The 14,939-nt window shown below is 43.9% G+C and overlaps 1 protein-coding gene across 8 annotated transcripts in view; it reads right to left on the bottom strand.

Annotated features, from left to right (window-relative positions):
• Window positions 1-14,939, bottom strand: part of KATNAL2 (katanin catalytic subunit A1 like 2) — a 78,955-nt gene that overhangs the window by 23,283 nt on the left and 40,733 nt on the right. For all 8 annotated transcript variants that reach the window (XM_070221032.1, XM_001498712.7, XM_023647758.2 and 5 more), the window contains 7 exons: window positions 10,847-10,964; window positions 9,626-9,724; window positions 7,323-7,421; window positions 7,037-7,114; window positions 4,058-4,156; window positions 1,912-1,975; window positions 1,596-1,714 (listed from right to left, as the gene is read on the bottom strand). In XM_070221032.1, the coding sequence (XP_070077133.1) occupies window positions 1,596-1,714; window positions 1,912-1,975; window positions 4,058-4,156; window positions 7,037-7,114; window positions 7,323-7,421; window positions 9,626-9,724; window positions 10,847-10,964 (676 nt within the window). The remainder of the gene's footprint in view (window positions 1-1,595; window positions 1,715-1,911; window positions 1,976-4,057; window positions 4,157-7,036; window positions 7,115-7,322; window positions 7,422-9,625; window positions 9,725-10,846; window positions 10,965-14,939) is intronic.

Here is a 14,939-nt window from a genome sequence, read left to right as displayed (position 1 = left end):
CAAGGACTTCTCCGGCTATTCAACATGAAACAAGAAATCCACTTAGTTTCAACGTTTATTAAGAATATTCAGAAAATATCTGAATTTGCTCTTCTGTGTGGGTCAGTCCCGTCCAGGGAACATGACGTAACCTTTCTCTGAGCACCTTGCGGTGTCTTGTGTTCATAGCTCTCAACACCACTTGTCACGACAGGAGATGAAGCTACACTGACTCTGCGGGCATCCTGTAGGAGTTTTATTGTTCTTAGCACACAGCTACGGAAGGTTTAAAACAAAAGTCTTCAGGCTGATAAGCATTCTAGTTAGTTGGATTTCAATTAGCTGAAACTAGAATCACATGGAACTCACAAATTTAGGAGCAGTGAAATTCAAGCCCCATCTTTGGACCTGGCACTGAGTCAGCCTCAAGATGAAGAACAAAGAAACAAAAGATGTCACACAGATTTCCACGAATTGCGATCCTGAAGGAGCGATAAGAATTTATAAAAATGTACACATTTGAAACAGCTTGAGAACAATATCGAAGTAATAAGTCCTAGGTTATTTTAGGTAAATCAATCCTTTAAAAATATTCTATTATACCTTCCAAATAAGCCATAATGTTTTTAAAATGAGACATCCGAGGGAATGTATTTTAAGCATAATATTTTCGAGGAATTTCTTTTCAGAAAATATATAGTGTTTATACTCACTTAGTATCGATCACTTATCAGTCATCCTACAGAGTGTAACAGTTTGACAGGGTTTCTGAGAAGGACTCCCCAGCTTACACTGAGGCATAAATCACAGTAGGTGTTCTCATAAGGTGACCGGATGATATAGGAAAATTTTACAATATAAAATACACCGTGGCCTGTGAAGGAGATTTTGTAAAGGTGGAAATGATCTCTTCAGGGAACAAAAAAACCCCTATAGGCTATGGGCCCTGTGGAGGAAAGTGCCACAGGGCATCTGAAAGAATAATGAAGTTTTACGTTTCTAGATTCTTCCTTACAGTATCTAGTTATAAGGACTAGGATACAGTGGTAGCCTCTCAACAAACATTAACTGAATATACTGTATATGCTTAATAATAAATGCTTCTGGAATGAAGGAAAAAATAGGTCATTTTAGGACAATTTTTTCCCAGCTTCCATTCCTAAGTTGCATGAATCAGAAAACAACTGTTAGTTGGGGCCAGCCCAATGGCATAGTAGTTAAATTCGCACACTCTGCTTCGGCAGCCCAGGGTTCACAGGTTTGGATCCCTGGCGTGGACCTACATGATGTTTGTCAACCATGCTGTGGCAGCATCCCACATACAAAACAGAGGAAGATTGGCACAGATGTCAGCTCAGGGCCAATCTTCCTAAAAAAAAAAAAAAATTAAAAAACCTGTTAGTCAAATTCCCAAAGGAAGGGAGCACATGTTTTGCTGATGGGACACGATTAATATCTGCATACAGCAGCCAATCCATCTCCCAGCCTTTGGTAATCAAGATCCAGGATAAATTCTAACACATAAATCACTTAAAAACAATTAAGGTCTAACATCATTTTCTACCACTGTATTCTGCTGGAACTTATTCTTAAAAATCCAGATCAAGAATTCCTACCCGAACAAGCTTTTCTGAATCCCCTCTCCATTTGCTGACAATGGTAGATGCAGAAATGTTGAAGAAGGTTGTTTTGCATTCTGTGGCCACAGCTTTGGCCAGTAAAGTCTTTCCCGTACCTAGAGACACAGGTGGATAAATGTGAGCGGCACTTGAATTCCATTCCTCTGCTGACAGGCAGAAGTCAGTCTCACAAGCGACAAAGGAGGTGGTGACTCAGCTCTCACTTGCCCCGACCTGAAGTGAGGACAGACGGGGCGGCCCGTCCTCTGCATACCCACTTAATATCAGGACCCAAACAGGAAGACTCATTTACCTGGAGGGCCGTAGAGCAGCAGTCCTTTCCAGGGAGAAAGAATTCCCGTGAACAGCTGTGGGTACTACAGGTAAAAGGAACAACGATGAGCTTTGGTGTCAGTACGCCAGCCTGCACACCCTTAGCACAGGCCAGCCAGTGATGCTGGCATGGAACAGCACAACACTAAGAGTCAGGTCTTCCTTTTTTAAGGCCACCTGCTTCTATATATATATTATCTATCCCAATTTTACTTTCACACTTGATAGGAATGTGTGGCTTGATTTTTGTGGCTTTTTAAAGGAGCAATTTTTTAAGGAAAAGAAAGGCATATGTAGGTACTCTTCCTCTCCATTACAATGGTTATTTCTTACATACATGGCATCATTTCCCCCAAGAGTTGCATATTCAGAGCATTTGGCAATCTTTCAAATGTCCTAAAGCAGGGACGAACTTTAAGAGGAATGCTGGAACCAATAAATGAAGGTGTATGCACAAAGCACAAAGCTATGGGGAAGCCTGGTTTCGAAGGTGGGAACACTCGCTGCTGAACGCATTGTGAGACCCTGACTCCCACAGGACGTGATGGACTTCAATAAGTCTGTCCTGTTAGTTCAAATTCAAACAATCTGGAGGGTGGGTGGGGTTGGTAGAGAACAAGGGAGAAGGAAAAATAATAATAAAATTATAACCAGCTATTAGTTTCTTGCTGATACTAATGTCAAAATCTCAATGCCATCACATACAGAATTTATAATATCATGGAGATAACACATCAGAGAGTTTCAATGAGATGTTCTATCCTTTCTAGAAGTCTTCAACTGTAGAGCCACATAGAGGAAATGGTGAGTAAATTTCTACTACTTCTGAACACCAGTATAGTTCTTACCCCCATGTTTGAACACAGGAAGAAAGGGGGAAAAGACAATCCAAATTTATTGATTTTGTCTCATTAGAATAGAAGCATCCAAAAATCAAGGGCTCCATGGGCTCTGTGGTAAGAATAAGTAGGTTATTCAATAAAATAAATTTGTAATCCTGACTGAGGGAGATTACGGAAAATGGCCACAAATTATTTGCAGCTCCTTCTACCAAGAGGCACAGCATATTTCTCCACCACTTGAATCTGGGCTTGGCCTTGTGACTTTGGCCAAAGGGACATTAGCAAATATAAGAAGAGATTTGAAAATATAAGACTAGCAAATATGAGAAGTATAAGAAGAGACATGGGAAATGCTCATGGATTAGGACCTGCCCTTTCTTGCATCTGTCTGGGAAGTCTCTGCCACCATGTGGACAAGACTGGGCTTGTCCACTAGAGGATGAGAGGCACTTGGAGAGAGACCTCAGCTGTCCTGTTTGTCCCAGCTTTCCCAGCCTCTCCATCTTTTCCAGCCACCCTGGCTGACGCCCCAGATGTATGAGTGAGCCCAGCCAAGATCACGTGGAAAAGAGATGAGCTGGCCCAGCTGAGCCCAGCCCAAACTGCCTACCCACAGAATCACAAACAAATAAATGATTGTTGTTTTAAGGCACTAAGTTTTGGGATGGTCTGTTATACAGCAAAAGCTATGTGATACACTGACCTTCTCATCATCACATTCGTAAACCAAAGAGGGAGAGTCTTGTTTTTCTGTTTTTCTTGCTGTTTAGTGAGCCACTCTGCACTAAGGCTTGTCGGGAATAAGCAATGAGTGTAACATGCTGGCTCTATCGTCCAGTGCCCTGGGAGGGGCGGTCTAGCCTTTACAACCAGCCAAAAGCAAAGCCCCAGATGATGGGGGCGGGGGGAGGGGAAGAGCTATGGAAACAAAGTGAGAGGCCCTCTCCTACGGGAGGCATTTCTACTATAAGTATATTTTTAGGGAGGCAGGCTTATTTGAACCAATCTATAGTAACTGACAAATCATATATACTACAGAGTCTAGATCTTAAATTATCACTTAGAGCAGACACCTGCCTTGAACCAATATGTAACATGATTTCAAATTACCTAGGATGGACTGGCCTTGGTCCTCCAGTGTTGACAAAGTATTGAGACACAGACAAAAAGTTAACTTGTGGACAGAAAATCATCCTCCCCTTCTCTTCCTGATGGGTACGTGACATACAGCTTGTCCGATGGATAATGAACAGAAACAGCTCCCGAGAGGCTCCCCGTCCTTACCCTTATAGGATACACGACAGCTTCTTTGACTAACTGCTTGGCTGCATCGAGTCCAATAATGTCACTCCACTTTATGTTTGGATTATGGAGATAGATGTCCTGCAATGCACGTTTGATCATTTTGTTAAAACTAATGTTTTCCTCCACAGCTGTAATAAACACAGGAGCAGCAAAAGACTTGACTTACAAAAGGACATAAAGTGCTGGTGATAAAACTTTTCATATTAGATATATGTATATATACACACTGTAATTTGGGGCTAGTTCACTAAAGGGATGCCGTGAAAATATTCAGTGATTTTTCCCTAAAGAAGATATTGATGATATAATATGGTACTTTTAGGGGGAAGAAAAAAAATCTCCTAACAATGGACTGTACCTGCCTTCAGTCAATAGCAAACCAGACTGATTTACGACCCTCATCAGAGGAGCTACAGAACATGCCTTCAAATTACATTAGCTTTTACCGCGAAACATGGTTCCTAGCTGGTGCCTGGCCTCTCTCTCGCTCCTTGATCTCGCAAACACTTTCTTAATTTGTTGCATAAAAGAAATAATGCTCCTCTGAAACCAATTTCTCTTTTTTTCCCTGGTGATCGCTGCCTACTTCCATCAGGAACAATTGCTTCTACGAAATTCAAAGAAGCCAAGAACCAGGCAGAAGTGCAGTTTTCCCGTCTCAGAGTAGAGCCCTGTGGCAACCATCCAGGGTAATCAATTAAGGTAGCTTTTACTGATAACTAATTTACAGTTTCCAAACTTCAATTTCACAAGACGCCTCAGAACAGTCACTCAGGGGCCTTTCTCAGTAGGAGCTGTTTCAGGCAAACTGAAAATCTAGATGCCACATCAAAAAAAGAAAGAAAGAAAGAAAGCCTCCTTTCCAAAGTCATTCTGAGTGACTAGAGAACAATCTGGAAAATATTTTTGTATTTATTTAATTTTTAAATAAGTAATACACGCACACGGTACAAAAATATAAAAATACATTTTTAAAATACTGGTGAGATATTATGCTTCCGCTCCTGTCCCCCATCCTCCCAGGTCCCTCCACCACAGGTGACAATTTCTTTTAGAGAAACTATTTATACAAGTGATTTTGGCAGTGCATAATATGCACGATCCATTCCTGGATGGAATGACAGAGAAAGGACTCAGTCTCCCAAAATCTTGGAGAAACTCAGCCTGTCTTTAAAGGATGGATTTGCGTGCTGGCCCACCAGCCACTCACATTCTTATTACCACACATTCTTAGGAAAAGCTTCACACATAATAGGGATTCATCTCCCTTGGAAGTCAAAGCATCCACAGATGATAGCAGTATTTCTTGCCCTCTTCTAGAGTTGACATTGAGTTCCATATGGTCGTGTTTAATTTCCCGACAGATAGTTCCTCCTTACATCAATCAAAAGTTATCAGTCAGAACTCAATAGGACTGCCTCATGAGATGGGGAGCTCCCCATCACCGTAAGCATTCAAGCAGAGCCTGGAGTTCTATAGAAAGGTTTCCAGATGGAATCATTTCAGGCCACTTCCTCTCTACAACTCTATCATCACTAGTCATGTTATCCTTTTGCAAAAACAGTAATGTAACTATTGACTTTTGTGTGTATAAAAAATATTTTTCTCTGCTCTCTTATGCATCCCAGTGACCACAGCCTGGCTCAATCCCTCAGCCTCTCTCACTGGAGATAACTCCACAGCTGGTCTGCCTATCTCATTTCTTTGACAGTCGCCCACCACACTGTCATTAGAACACGCTATCTAAAAGCACATTGGATCTTTCCACTCTCCCAATGGGCACCTTTCAAAGATGCCCATCTCCTACAGGCTGGTCCCCAGCCCTGGATCCTGTTCACAGAACCCTTACTCAGGAGCCTGGTCTCTCTCTCCCGCCCCCTTTCCCACCACTCCTTGCACCTTACTTGGCTCAGTAGAAACCCTGCACAAGCCATACAATTTCACAGGTACATACACCTCCAGATCACCTCCACTCTCCCTTTTCTACTCTTTGTCACACGGCAGTTTCCTGTGTATCTTCTTCCCTGACACCTTCCCCACCTTTTGGTGCAAAATACTTCTCCTTTATGCTCTCAGAGTGCACCTTGCCCATGGGATGAGAAACTTTTTCGGGCAGTGACTATGTCTGATTCATTCCCCTTTGTGTCTCCAGCCCCCAGCACACCCTTGACACATAATAGGCGTGCAGTAAACAGCTGCTGAACTGAACAGAGAGGCTAGGGAACCCTTCCTTACCTCAGAGTATCTGTGCATTTTGGGGATCATTATAAACATCGTTCTTAGCATGCCTAGGTTTCAGTCTTTCATTAAATATGAGATCTCTGGATATCAGAAAAGTATGTTATAACTCAGGAATCTATTCTATTCCCAAGGAACTTGCCCAAAGTCACTCAGCAAGAAAGAGGAGGATCTAGAAATCAAATCCAGGCCAACCAATCCCAGAGCCTGGGTCGTTAACCATTAGACTGCACTGCCTTTAGAATCTGGGGGAGAGCTTGAAAACTCAGTAGTCTGGATGGTAAGATATTTCCTAGTAATCTTGTGTTTTATGGAAATTTCCAATTATGTGATCATCAGCTCCTGACATCTCTATTTCTAGGCTTTGACTGTTTAAACAAGACGCAGACATGCTCTTTCCTGCCCTAAGAGGCTTCTTTCCTTGACTCTAGGCTCTGCTCTAAAACCTTTCACCTGTCCCTTCCTCTCCAAGGCTTTTTCTCTTTTGGTTTTCTTGGCCTCTATAGTGAGCTGGTGGGCTTTTTATATTGTAATTTTATGATTCTATAATTTATTTATCATGCATTATTGTGCCTCTAAACAATATGAGTGCCTTCACAAGTGGGGGCACTTTATAAATAAATGATCATATTTATTGTTATTAATAAAAGAAGCAGCCCGCAATGCTCCAGGAGCCCCAATCCGCCTCCGTAAATTTGTGAATTGAATATCAGATCTTACCCGGCTCACCACGGCTGCCAGTTCTCGCATCTCACTGTTCATGCCAATAAATGCACTCAGAGGCTTCAGCAGTCGTTCCTGGGGACGGGAACAGAAAGCCTCACATTACAATATTGCTCCATAATTCAGGGAGAAAAACAGGGCACAGATCTCGGTGACACAAATGGTGGCAGGGTGCTGTGACCTTCCACTTGATCTCAAGGTTTCTCTGGACTCAAAATTATCTTTCTAAAGTCATCTAGATTTTGGCAGTTTGTGAGATGATTGTCACATCTTAGCCACTTACTGAGGGGTCTGGGTTACAGTCGAAGCTGTTGAAGCCGAGCTCGCTGCTTGCTCCTTTGATGGCGTCTGTGAGCAGCCCTCGGAAGTCAATGATGTGGCCCTGAAAGGGAGGGATGGTTATTTACGCCATTGAAACATGAGGGAAGACTACCCTTAATGGCTCAGCTTCATTAAATCAAGACACGTTTATGGACCTTGGTATGCAGGGCAAACTTCAAGTGAAGCTTTAAAAAGAACCTGTACTAATAATGAACAGGATGAGTTCCTCAAGTTGGGGTGTCTAAAAAAGACAAGCTGTAAATAAATTCTTCAGGATGAAGTTGAATTTGAATAAAAATTCACAAGCGTTTTCAGTTCCTGACACATATCATCTGCTTCCGTATATGTCTACTTCCCCCATATTGTCTCGTCCTTTTAAAACACTCCACACACAGGGAGAACTCACTGGCGCAAGAGGAACCCTAGTTCCTATTTAGTGACTATCATGTACACTCACCACTCAGGAGAGTGCCTGGCACAAAATAGGTGTACAAGCTACTTTGTGAGGATTATTTACAATTCTTAGAACACCTCTGCTAGTCGGGCCTGGCATCTTAGTCTCATAGATGTGGAAGTAAGGCCAGAGAAGTTAAGCAATCTGCCCAGGGTCACACAGCTAAATGACTTAAGGCCAAGATTCAAACTCAGATATTTGTCTCCCATACTCCTTCCAATGCCACCTTGTCTCTCCTAGAGGCAGAAGGAAAAAGCAAGAATGTGTGCAAAAACAAGTAACAATAAGAGTAGCCAGCGTTTACTGAGGGTTTCCTACGTGTGAGGCACAGTAAGCACAAAGGCTCTCTATTCACTGTGACATTTACAGTGGGCACTGTGATTGTTTCCATTTTACAGATGAGAGAAATGAGGCTCAGAGAGATTAAACAACTTGCTCAAGGCTACACAGCTGGAAAGGCCTGAGCCGGGGTTTGAACCCAGGTAGGTGGACTCCAAAGCCGGTGCCTTTAAGAGCAACACCCCTCCTGAATTTGTAGGGGACTTGAGAACCCCGAAGCCAGGGCCCCTAACAAGGCAATGACAGACTCCTTGTGGAGATGGGCCCCTGGCTGTACACCCTCATTCATCTGACGAACATTTGAAATGCTAGAGAGAAAACGGCCCACATTTTACTCTGAGGACATTTCTGCTGGAAAGAGAATTGATAGCCAGGCTCTTTCAAAGGTTAAGTGCTGGGTTAAAAAGTCCCTTCCTTGTGACCTGATCAGAAGCATCCATTCTTATCAACCTGAGACCTTCATGAGAGAAACTTAAGCCACAAATTGCTAGGCAGAAAAGTGACTGAAAACATGGCGAAAGTAGTGAAGGTGAACAGGAAAATAATTCTCCATGGGAGACACTGATTCAAATAGCATCATCTACAGCAATTACATATAACTGAGGCCCTTAAAGGAGCCAGTTCGGGCTAGCAAGGCAGCTCCCCTTGATTTCCAGGGAGATGCTCTCAGTTCCCCTCCAAACACACACACCCAGAGTTTGGTTTGCCCGAGAAGAGCTGGCCAGAGCTAAGTCAGCGGTCCTCTGCTTTGAGAACTTGATCAAAGAAAGAAAGAAGACTCTCAAAGAAGCACAACTTTGGAGGTTACAATCAAGAGAATATGTTGGTGTGGGTGCCGCTGTTCATTCCAAATGACATGTTTTAACTACTTTTTGCCTACATCCACCCAATCGGCATCTTTCCTGTTTGAAAAACTATTTTTTTACAAATCAGGACATAAGGTTCATTATGAAAGGGGTAAAAATATCTATGAAGGATGAGATCAATCTTCTATCTATTGAAGTTTCATGGTTCATGTGAAATTATGTTTAAGCCTGGAGACTTACCTCCAAGGAGAAAGGTGACCACACTTATCAACTGCCACCAACGGGGCAGAAAAGAATGAGTATGAGGCCATGACTCCCTAATTAATGCAGAACAGTCACGCCAATGTTGATTCATTTAATCACAGAATTTTCAAGCTGAAAGGGACATTAGAAGCCATCCCTTCTAAACCCCTCAATTGCAAATGGGGAAATTGAGCTCCTTCGAGAAGCGGCATTCCTTCAAGTCCCTCCATCCAGAAAGGAGATTCAAACCAGAACCCGGGGTTCTCATCCTCATCCAGTGCTCTTCCCAGTTCACCTCATAGCCACCCTTTGATCATGACTTATTAACTCTTCTGTTTGACAAAAATAACACTTTTTAATTTTCATTTTTAAAAAGAAAAATGTATCTCCCCTTCCAGTGTCGGGTTCGTGAGTCCAACGTACTTTTTGCGGGCGGACGCTGTCTTCGCCGCCACCTCTGTTGATTCCTGATATACTTAAGCCAAAGTCAGCACTCACTACGTGGGTATTATTGTCAACCTCCTGAAGAAAGAGGAAGACAGTGAGAAGTTAGCTGCAGAAAGCAACTTAGAGATGCTGGTTGTAACTGCCTATTCCGTCACCCCAAATCAACTGCTGTAACTGGGGAACCCCACACATAATTTGGCCACTTCTGTGCAGACCCAACAAGATGAACTAACTATCTGCCTGGACCGTGTGGAAGGAGCTGTCCCTGGAATCCTTGCGCTCCGAACAGCTTTTCCAGCGGAGGAAACAGCTGTGCCTTAACCCATCCCCACTCGCTGGCTTGTCTTTCTCCTGTGACAGAGGTGTTTGTGGCCAGGAGTGGCTGAGTTTGCAGAAGCAGCAGTGTCAACCAGCCTCCTGTGGGACTCGTCTCCCTTCCATTGAGTCAGACTGCAACCGCCAGAACCATACAACCTCCATGAGGGTGAGAGGTTCTTTTTGACTAATTGAGTTTCGTGGTTCTTGCTTTCTAACGACATCTTTCACGTTCATTCTTTCCATTCTTTTTCACAATTTCCATTGGTTCTCTTTCCTTTGAAAGCTGGTATGTTTTGTCCTAAACCAGAAGGTTCTCGCATCTCCTGGATCTCCTGAGTCAGGAGCCATCGGTTTCACCGCCTGCTGGGCTCTCTCCTCTTGCTGCTCATCTCCTCCCCCAGAAAGTCCAGTGTGGAGGTCTGGAGTGGGGATCAACCAGGAGTGCGTTGGAGAAACCCAACAGGAGACTCTGAGGCCCAGCCACACTCAACACTACCCCTGGCCTACTCTTAGGAACCCAGGGATATGCTTCAGGACGGGAAGACCTGCCGCCTAGAATTACCTCCAATGGGCAGAGCAAGCTCTACAGCCGCCAGGCACTCCTGCTCTCACTGGGCCCAGCCACCCCTCGAGGCCCGCCACCCAGCGCTCAGACCAGGGAAGGGTTCTGGGGGGAAAGGAGGCCTCTTGCTCAAATTAAGAAACAAGAAAGCCTAGGGATTTGCCTGTGGTTTTAATCCAGCATACAGGAAGAAATCTATAATCTGCCAAAATTACACAACAATTTGAAAACATGGTCCTCAAAAAATAAATAAATGTTCTTGGGGCTATTTCTCAGCCACCTGTGATTTTACCGACGCCAAGCAAAGCCATCCCAACCTGCTTAGGATGCTCCTTATGGAGGGTCTTGGTGTCCCCTGGCTTCCCCACTGAGCTTTTGGACCGAGGCCTCTGCTGATTGATCCTGGGAAGATTTTGACAGCTGTCACTCATCACCCTAGGGAAAGGAACAAAGACCTTGGAGGAAATTATTGTAACCACTTAATTTGAGGTAACTGAACAACTTGTGTCGCACACTTAAAGAAAGTTCTGGAAACATATGCAGATGCACCACAATAGGGTCATTCTATCTGCACCATCCTCCCACCCTGTCCATCCTGGCGCTGACTCCCTCCAGTCTACCCACTGGGTTCTTCCAGACTAGAGGGTCCACCTCCTCCTGGAGCCCCCAACTCTCCCTCTTCATTTCCCCTTCACACCACACGGCTCCAGCCCTTCTGCAAAGAGCTCTCTGTCCCCAAGAAGACATTCTTTACAAGCATTCTCCCATTGTTTCTTCTCACCTTCCTTAAAGAGCAGCTCGCAGGCCAAGGGGAAGGTATGAGGGAGGAAGGAGTCCTGCTCCAATTAAGAAACATTAGAAAACCTAGGGATTGGTCCGGAAGTTTAATCCAGGTGTCCCTGCCTACTTAAAATACCTCTCATCATGCCACATATGATCGACATCAAGGGGGGCTTGGGGAAAAAAAGCAAACCTTACCTCATCTCCATTGTCACAGATTATTCATATTAACAAAAAAAATTTTCATCAAATATTGTTCACTTCAGGCAAAACAAATTGAGGGAGCTGGAAGTCAGCATAGTTGCTAACTCTGGTGGAGATGGGGAGTATTGACTGGGAAGGGAGTGGCGGTGGGGTTTCAGGAGTATATGTGCATTGTATATATGTTATACATCAATACAAATGTAAAATAAACGTGTTCACGACATCCTCATAAGTAGACATACAATTCAATAATGGAATGTTTTTAGATAGGAGATGACATCCAGAGAGTGACAGGACCTGCTTGGGGGGCAGAACATGAACTCCCACATCATCAATTGTTTGGTTCTCTCAGTTCTTTTGTCCTAACATTTGCAGGAGGTTTGCTAGACTTATTTCTCCCCACATTCTAAGTAGGCTCAGAGGGCTGCTATTTCAACTCCATTTCTTTGTGGGAAAGAAAAAGTTTGTTCGTGTCTAATATAAACACATAGCTATTTGGCCAGAAAGACGATCCACACCAACAATACCACAAATGTCTGCACGTGGTGACCCCTGTTTTGGGCCCACTGGGGTGAGTGTCCTAAGAGTGGACAACTAACACTTTCTCAGGGCATCTGTTTTTCATCTGTAAACTGGGGATAAGAATGTCTGTCCCTCAGGCCTTTTGCTGACAAAAAAATGAAATAACTACAAAATGAATACCAAGCATTTTACAAGGACAAACCCTTATGAATAGCATTGTTTTTTTTTTTTTTTTAAATATTTTTTTTTATTTTTTCCTTTTTCTCCCCAAAGCCCCCGGTACATAGTTGTATATTCTTCATTGTGTGTCTATCTAGTTGTGGCATGTGGGACGCTGCCTCAGCGTGGTTTGATGAGCAGTGTCATGTCCGCGCCCAGGATTCGAACCAACGAAACACTGGGCCGCCTGCAGCGGAGCGCACGAACTTAACCGCTCGGCCACGGGGCCAGCCCCTGAATAGCATTGTTTTAAATGAAGTGATGTTAAGGGCCAGCCCCGTGGCTGAGTGGTTCAGTTTGCACGCTCCACTTCGGCGGCCTGGGGTTCTCAGGCTTGGATCCTGGACACAGACCCTCACACTGCTCATCAAGCCATGCTGTGGCAGCGTCCACATAGAAGAACTAGAAGGACCTACAACTAGGATGTACAACTAGGTACTAGGCCTTTGGGGAGAAAAAAGACAAAGATTGGCAACAGATGTTAGCTCAGGGCCAATCTTTAAAAGAAAAAGAAGAAAAGAAATGGAGTGAGGTTATATATTGCTAAATTTTCCTCTATGTCCTTGTGGGGCTGGCAGGGAATGAGGACTCTATTTTCCCACTTTGATTTCCCATTGGAAGCAACTAATAAAAAGATTTGCTTTAACATGACCAAAGATAAGTGCACTAATGTGTAAAGCAATGCAATTAATTTCCAGTCAGCTCTAATGATTGTAAATGTAATGACTGTAATGTAAATGATTTTTCCTAATATGGAACCAAGTTCACCCTGTTTTAACTGTAGTCACCAGTCCTAGATGTGCCCTGTGGAATTCTGCAAAGAAGGCCCCATCCCCCTTTAGCTCTTTTTTTCTTTCCTCCCCAAAGCCCCAGTGCAAGGTTGCACATCCCAGCTGCAAGTTGTTCCAGCAGCTCCATGTAAGCCACCACCACAGCATGGTAACCATCAGATGGGTGACATGGTTCCATGATCAAGAAGTGAACCTAGGCCGCCGAAGTGATGAGCATGGAACTTTAACCACCAGGCCATCAGGGCTGGCTCAACTCATCTCCCTTCAGAGAGTGAAGGCCCCTATTACATTGTTCCAACCACACACACCCCCACCCCCCAACCCTAAGTCTTCTGTTCTTCAAGCTAAGCATCTCCGGTTGCTCCACTCATTCCTAAGGTACTGGCTCCCAGATTCTTCCTCATCCTGGTCACCTTCCCTTTGTCCACTGTCTTCTGACCAATAGAGTCACCTCCTTCTTTCTATTGATAACACACGAGACCACATCAGCAATCACATCACATTGTTGACTCTCATTGCATCTGCAATTAACTCTAATTTCTAAATCTCTGATTTTGTAATGGGGGAGCATTTGTTGTGAATCTGGTTAGAGCTTAAACCTTATTTCATTAAATTTCATCTTGTTATTTTGGGCCCATCTCCCAAACTGTCAAGATCTTTTGGCACCTTAATTCTGTCACCCATCACATTAAATAACCTTTCCTCCTTTGGGTCATCTGCAAATCTGTAAACTGTGAGCTTGCTCTCTGGTGTGGGATGCAAGAATTATGAAAAGGCACTTTCATTTGCTAATAGCCAGTCTCATGACACAACCTCTCATCTCAATAACTATCTTTGAGGGTAAAATTATAAACAAACACCATTCATTATTTTCCTAGTTATCCTTCCTGACTCCAACCACTTGCTTTCCAACCTTTATGCCTGCCATGTGCAAACATCTACTCAGAGAGGAGCTGAGGAAAGCCCAGCTGTTGCACAGGCTCCATCTGCAAAGGGAAGCAAAGCCGTCCAGGGACCTTCGCTCACAGAACGGCTCTGCCGGGTGAGAAACGCTGAGGAAATTCCAGGCGTGAATGCACGGCTGAAAAATACTCAGAACCCAAATGCGTTCCAAAGCTGGCCTCTTAAAATGCTCCTCACTGTTTCTATTCACAAGTAGTTATCATTTATTACCAGAGTTTGACTAGTTTTATGGAAACTATAAATAAAAAAATAGCACTCTGGTCAAAACAATAAAACTGTTCCTAAAGAACAGCACAAAGCACAGGGAGCCTGGGGCAGAGCATTACTGTGTGTGTGATCATGAAGCATGCATGGGCTCCACGACTACTTCATAAACGATTCCAGATGGCATCGCTTATAAAAGGTGATGTGCCTCTGCCCCTTCCTTCTTAGGCTGCAGACACAGGACTGGAGTCGCAAGAGCAGGGAACTTATCAGGGCCGCAGAATTCACCACACCTCTTGAGGACCTGATGAGTTGCTTATGCCCACAATCTAAGTTTTCTTCTTTCAATTACATTGTAAGATTTTTAAAAATTTTGTTTACTGATTGAAGGGTTGTGTGGCCCCTACTGGAACCCCACTTTAACTTTCCCCTGAGGTTTGGGCTTTATTATAATAGCAAAAATCCACAGGCTTGACGCCCCAGAGCTGTGCCATCCTCGGCAACAGCGCCCTTGCATTCTTGATCATTTCTGAACAGGCTCTGACAATAGAGCTGTTGGTCGGGAGCAGGAAGAGAGAAATGGGGAGGACACTGAGGCAAGAATGGGGAGGCTTGTGTCTACCCAGAATGGTCAGGAGACAGAAGGGCTCCAATCAGATGCTACAAGTCCCAAAGGAGATTTGGATTTGAGAAGCTGGAGAAAGGAATATAAGATGAGCATGAGAAA

The sequence above is a fragment of the Equus caballus genome, chromosome 8, assembly GCF_041296265.1.
Source record: "Equus caballus isolate H_3958 breed thoroughbred chromosome 8, TB-T2T, whole genome shotgun sequence".
Taxonomy (NCBI): Eukaryota; Metazoa; Chordata; class Mammalia; order Perissodactyla; family Equidae; genus Equus; species Equus caballus.
This window is presented reverse-complemented; position numbering and strand designations above follow the sequence as displayed.